Here is a 6,680-nt window from a genome sequence, read left to right as displayed (position 1 = left end):
CTTAGCTGATGTATGATGTAGTAGGGATCATTTCCCATTGTTTTGAGTAGCATAGGTATTAGTAGAGTGTGCTAATACTATGATGGATTATATGGCATGATATGATATGCTTTCGTGATAAATGTGTTGATGATATGTGATGGTATGCCTGATGCTGTGAACGTATCAGTTATGTATGCATTGTGAATAGACTGTTTTGTGGCTTAGAGTGTGAGCATGTGTCTATTCTTGAATTATTGTTGATGTTGCATTTGCTAGGTGATTAGCTTGCACATTGTGGCCCATTTGGGGTGGTAGCTAATTCCCATGGTAAGGAATTAGTGAGTTAGTCATTATTGGACTGTTGTTGATTGTTTGCATGCTAGGTGATTAGCGTGCATTTCATGGCCCATTTGGGGTGGTAGCTAATTCCCATGGTGAGGAATTAGTGAGTGAGTCACTATGTCTCAAATGAGTGGGACTAGTGAGCTTGGTAGCCGTGCCTGGGTTTGGACGGTGAGGTTGAACTATATGTTCACAAATAGTCGGTACCGCATGCATGGAGTCTCATTGCATAATATATGTATGGCGTGTAATATGAATGGATGTATTCCAATATTACACGTGTGTTTGTGTTGGTATTGTTGTGTGGTCATTTAGTATGGTTTGAGATTATACATATGCTATATGTTATTGTTAAGTATGATGTTTGAGTTGATACTGCTGTTATTGAGTATGTGGTCTGGTTAGGGTGATTTGATGCGTTATTTACTTAACATTACATAATGTTGTATAATGCTCGTTATATTGATTGAGGAACTCACCCTTACAACTCTTTTTCAGGTAACAAGCAGTGAGTTGAGTAGAAGCTAATGCTTGGAGTCTAGAGTAGTTTCTTATGGGTCATGCTCTGATAGATGTAACATCGGGAGGGGATGTTTTAACTAATTTGATATTGATTGTTGAATGATTTACATGTATTGTGTTACATGTTTTATATTGATGTTGGATTTTATTCCGCTGCGAATTATGCAAAAGAACCTTATTGTGATTAAATAAATGAGCATGACATGATAATCTGATGAATGTGGTGAAATGATTGTGTGACACCCTTCGGGGCATAATTACTCTGATGAATATATTGTTATTTTAATTATAATAATTTGGGGTATTTTAGAAGGGTGTTACAATTGACACAATTAAGGTCAAAACCTTCAAACATCAATCAATGACATAATATCATCAACAACATCAAAACACAATATATACATACATAGGGTACACGAATTTCACATCAATTCCATCATACTACAACAATTAGAACACAAAAATATGAATTGAGATTTAAAACATCAAATCTTAAGGAGATTAAGGGTTTCTCTATTCTATCATTCTACCACATCTTTTATTATTTAAAGAATTTTCCACACTTATTTTATTCTCAATAATTGCTGATTAGGGGTGGACAACGGGTCGGGTTGGGCGGGTTTGGGCCCAAAAGCACCACCCAACCCAAACCGCAGATGGAACATCAAGACCCAATTCCGCCCAAATTAAAAATCGATTTTAGCGGGTTGGGTCTTAGCGGGTTACAGGTTTATTCGGATGGTTTATTTGGGTTGGTAGAATTTTAAGACCCAATATAATTAAGACTTTTTAACAAAATTTAACTTTTTAACTCAACATTTATAAATAATAGACAACTTTTAACAATGTTGTTTTTAAAAACTACAATTCATTTTATTGTTATGTATAACCTATTAAAAATTGATAAATATAAAACAATATCACATTTAAAATTCAAGTTGCAATTTATTGATTGAGCTAAATAATATTGAACATTTATGTGTTTAAATCAAGCATCAGTGACCTATTTTTTTTAATATAAATTAATAAATCAATCTCCTTAAAACTCCCAAAAACTTGTTTGCCAAATATTTAAACATCCAAGTCTTCCTGCACCACTTGCTCTCATAAACAACAAGAATATGTTCAGCTCTTCATATTTCAACAATTGAAAATTCATGGGCACCAATATTTACATACACTGAGTCTTGGTTCAATTTAATGCAGCTACAAAATACTAATCCAATAGCAACAAAATAATCAATAACAACAAAATAATTGGACCATATCAATGCAATAATACCAACACAGTACACCAACAGATCAAATAGAAAAATAATTTTGGACCTACTGTTTCTGATAATTCAGTGCACCAATATCAGAGATCTTATCCAATAACAACAAAATAATCCAATAACAAAATACACCAGAGACCTTATCCAATAAGGACAAAATGCAGCTGAAAAATCAACCCCTGGGATAAAATCTAAACTTTATTCTACAAAATAAAAACATTCCAATACCAACACAATACAATAACAAATCAGATAGAAAAATAAACCACGCTATAAAAAACAATATTAAAAAACAACAGCAACCAACATATTTCTCTGGCTATTGTAATGTGAAAAAGAATGTAGAGAGGCAAAGAGTACAACAAAATTATGATTTTTGATCGCTTCAATCTTACCATTTTATTATTCTAATAGATTGGGTTCAACAAATGATTAACTATTATAAACTCTTAACCATAAGAAACATTCTACACAACAAAAACTCAAAAGTTAATGTTAATCCTTACCTTTGATCTGGAAATGGAAGATTAGAGAACATGAAATAAAGAATCAAAACAAAAAATTGTTAGAACTCTAAACTCAAAATCAGAATTGTAAAATTTAAAATTAAAATTGTAACCTTGCAAGAAGAAGAAGAAGAAGGAAGGATATAACTTCAACAAAAGATATAGCATCAACACTATGAAGGTAGAAGGAAGACGTAAGATGAAGGAGGTGAAGGTGAAAGTGGAGGAGGAGAAGGGGAGGCGACAATTGAACTAGGGTTTTTATCATTTGTGAGGATGTGAGTATGAAGTATATCACTACTGAGTGTAAAAAAGTAACAAAATGACATCTCTTAGCTTCTCTATTTGGGCGGATTAGGGTACCCGCGATTTATAATTTGATACCCGGCCTGCCCATTTAAAACCAATTGAACCCGCTATTATCACCCATTGGACCCGTTAAGCCGTTTGAACCCGTCCATTACCTTCTTTCTTCCCGGTTATTAAAGGGTTGGGTCGGGTTTGCGGTTTATGTCCATCCCTATTGCTGATGATTTGTACCATTTCTATGAGTTATCTCCTAGATCTCCTAACTTGCTTCTCTTCTTTTCTCTTTCCTCTTTTCTACGTGAAGTTTTTTCTAAAATCCTAGCTATCTTAGGCATCAAATAGTTCAAATATTCCTCTTATAGAGAGACATAAATGTTCATAATGTTTTCTAATGTTTCCTCTTAGAGGCAGGCCCAAGAATGAACCATCAAATCCATCCACGTCCTTTTCCCCAAATCCAAAACCCATCTTCCAATGGCAACAACACCGACAAATCCAGCAAAACACGAATCGGCGCGACTCAAATCTCTCGCACAAACCAAAAACTCCAATACCGCTCTTAAATACGCCAAACCACCCCAACGTTCAGGAATCTCAGAGTTAGTTAACTCTCTCAACATCCTAACCGCTCCCGATTTCTACGCCGTTCTCGACGTTGAACCCGACGCCGATTCCAACACTATTCGCAAACAGTTCAACAAACTCTCTTCACTTTTTCATCCAGACAACAACCGCCGCCACGTGGCATCGTGTAAAGAAGCTTTCAAACTTGTTACCGACGCCTTTGGTGTTCTCTCTGATAAAGCCCTCAGAGAAAGCTACGACGGTAAGGTTAATCTTGAGATTCGTGAAAAGATGAGAACTTTTTGGACTGCGTGTTCTACTTGCAGGGTTTTGCATCAGTTTGAGAGAAGGTATTTGGGTCATAAACTTGTGTGCCCTGGTTGTAACAAGAGTTTTAAGGCTGTTGAAGCTGTTGAGGACGATGGGTCTGAGGAGGAAGAAGATGATACCACTTTGGGGGATTTTATGTTGAAGAGTAAGAGAAAGAAGAATGGGAAAATGGGCTGTGAAAAAGGTGAGAGCTTTAAGGATAATGGTGAAGTGAGTGGTGAAAAAGGGGCGAGCTTTAAGGGTGATGATGAAGTGGGTGTTGCTGGGAGAATGAGGAAGAAAACAAGGTTGGTTGAGGAGGTTTTGGAGAGTTCTGAATCCATGAATGTTGATGGGAGTGAAGAGGAAACAATGACATTGGCTGAATTTCAATTGAAAGTGAAGACTAAGATAAAGGGTGAGAAAGAGAAAATGAAGGGATTGGAAATTAACAAGGGTTTTGAAGTCAAGGAGAAGAAGAATGAGGATGCTGTGAAGAGGGAGGATGAGAAAGAGAAAATGAAGGGATTGGAAATTATAAATTTTGAAGTCAAGGAGAAGAGGAATGAGGATTATGTGAAGAGAAAAGCGCCAAGACTTGAGAAGCATAAGGATTTTAGTGGAGAAGAATTAGAAGCTATGGCGGTTGGGGATTCAGATTTTTATGATTTTGATAAAGATAGAGTGGGGAGGAGTTTTAAGAAAGGTCAAGTTTGGGCTGTGTATGATGGTGATGATGATGGAATGCCGAGGCAGTATGCTTTGATTGATGAAACCGTTACGGCCAATCCTTTTCAAGTGAGGATAAGTTGGTTGGATTTACAGTACAACGGGGATGAAAAGATTGATAGCAGGGAGAAATTAGGGTTTCATATACCTTGCGGAAGGTTTAAAATTGCTAAGAAGACTACAATTAATTCAGTAAATGTTTTTTCTCATGTTGTGGACTGTGATCGAGCAGCGCGCGAGGTTTACAAAATTTATCCTAAGAAGGGCTCGGTTTGGGCGCTTTACAATGAGGCAAGTCTTGATGGAGGTGAAGGCAAAAGATGCTATGATATTGTTGTGTTTTTGACAAGTTACAGTGAGATGAATGGTATGAGCATGGCATTTCTTGAGAAGGTTGATGGTTACAAGACAGTGTTTAAAAGACAGGAGAGTGGGAGCCATGCTGTTAGATTTCTAGGGAAGGATGAATTTTGGTTACTTTCTCATCAGATTCCTGCGCAGAAATTTCCCTGCGACGAAGCTCCTGAATTGTTGAAAGACTGTTGGGAGCTCGATCCAGCTTCACTTCCTTCGGATTTACTAACTATTGGTGGAATAGATAATTGAGGTTAGGAAATCATTTTTGTTTTGCGATGAGACTTTGCCTGTTGATCTCCCTTCAGTTCTTTCACATATACTTACTTTTACGCGGTTTAAATTAATGAATTGAAGAAACTTTTGTCTAATGGAAAAGTATTCGAGGAAACAAACTGATTTGTATATCTTGACTTAGTTGAATTTGCTGATTTAGGAAATGTACATGAGTTGCTATTGCTATTCATATATTTATGCTCAATCAGCTATGCTAAATCTTTGTTTGGTGTCCATGCAACGGGGACAGTGAACCTACGAATACCTATGGATCAGTGTTATCCATCCCGGATTGCAGCCACAATTTAAATTGGAGTTTATAATTTTAATTTCATATGCAAAATCTTAACAACTTGCTGTGACTGATCAATGAGAGGGTGGAATATGCAACATGAGTGAATCAAGGTTAGAGAAACCCAAATGTTATGATATTGCTGAATTGCGTTATTCCTAAAGTACCTCTATCAAAAAGCTGTGAAATTTAAATTTCAATGGGTTGTTTTGGAATTCTCAATCTCAATATAAGGCGAGGTGCTATTGCGACTGTGGCAGCCATTGTGAGCGCCACTACATGAAACATCTTTGCTACTGCATATCTCGTAGCGGCCGGGGACTGTTCTGCCACACCTCTACAGTGATACTGCTATTGAGACATGGCTAGTGTAAATTGATGGAAGTCCTAGGTGTGGAAAATTTGACAACTAATCCTATTTTAGTTATATATTATTCTAAAAACAGAACAGAACAGAACATGATTCTGTGAACTTCTTTCCTCTGATGTTCTATTCTATAGTTCAAAAGTTCACTGAAATTTATTGATAGACCTATTTGATCATTTTGCTCCTTTATCAGACTTTCCATATGAGATTTTCAAGGGTTAACACACTAACTTCTTTACAACCATTTTACAGGTAATTCAAGTTCTTTGTTTATACTTCATAGCTTAGTTTTACAATGACAGTTTATATAATGTATTTCCGTAAATACCTCTTTTCAATCACATTTGCTAACAAAACTTGATTGTGGTAGGTTGAGTTATAATCTACTAGATGTTTACTTAAGCTTTGTCATAGTTATGTAAATAAACAATTATGTCTCAGCCCAAGTAGATGTATTTGCATGTTTTCTTCAGTCATTAGAGTTTGTTGAACAGCAAGGATGGCAAAGATGGTGACAAGGTTGACCGCGGGGTCACTGCGGTGGTGCTGATAAATGAAAGGGGGTTGGTGGGGGTAACATAAATGTAGGTTAATTTGAAGTTTTTGAATGATAAAAGGACATTTCAATAATGCCTTATTTTTTAGGTGGATTTAGATTTGCAATTTCTTATGTCACCCTTGAAACTTTTTTAGAAACCTCGATATTTTGACCTTTCTTTTTGACAAAAAGCTAGACGATATTCTCTAATTTTTCACTTTTATGTTGTTACCACGTACTCATCATATTACTATGCTCTGCTATGTGAACTTAAATCTTTGCTTGCCTAATCAGTTTTGATGGCGGAGATTGCAGT

At 36.2% G+C, this 6,680-nt stretch overlaps 1 protein-coding gene across 1 annotated transcript; it reads left to right on the top strand.

Moving 5' to 3' along the window:
* The first annotated feature begins 3,197 nt into the window (after positions 1 to 3,197).
* LOC127119790 (uncharacterized) lies at positions 3,198 to 5,353 on the top strand. Its single transcript, XM_051050113.1, has one exon. The coding sequence runs from the start codon at positions 3,410 to 3,412 to the stop codon at positions 5,141 to 5,143; it is 1,734 nt and encodes a 577-aa protein (XP_050906070.1). The 5' UTR covers positions 3,198 to 3,409; the 3' UTR covers positions 5,144 to 5,353.
* Positions 5,354 to 6,680: the final 1,327 nt, after the last annotated feature.

This window comes from Lathyrus oleraceus, chromosome 2 (assembly GCF_024323335.1).
Source record: "Lathyrus oleraceus cultivar Zhongwan6 chromosome 2, CAAS_Psat_ZW6_1.0, whole genome shotgun sequence".
NCBI classification, from domain to species: Eukaryota; Viridiplantae; Streptophyta; class Magnoliopsida; order Fabales; family Fabaceae; genus Lathyrus; species Lathyrus oleraceus.
This window is presented reverse-complemented; position numbering and strand designations above follow the sequence as displayed.

Excerpts from the sequence above, each read along its gene's own strand:
- LOC127119790 (XM_051050113.1), top strand. The coding sequence starts at position 3,410 with ATGGCAACAACACCGACAAATCCAGCAAAACACGAATCGGCGCGACTC.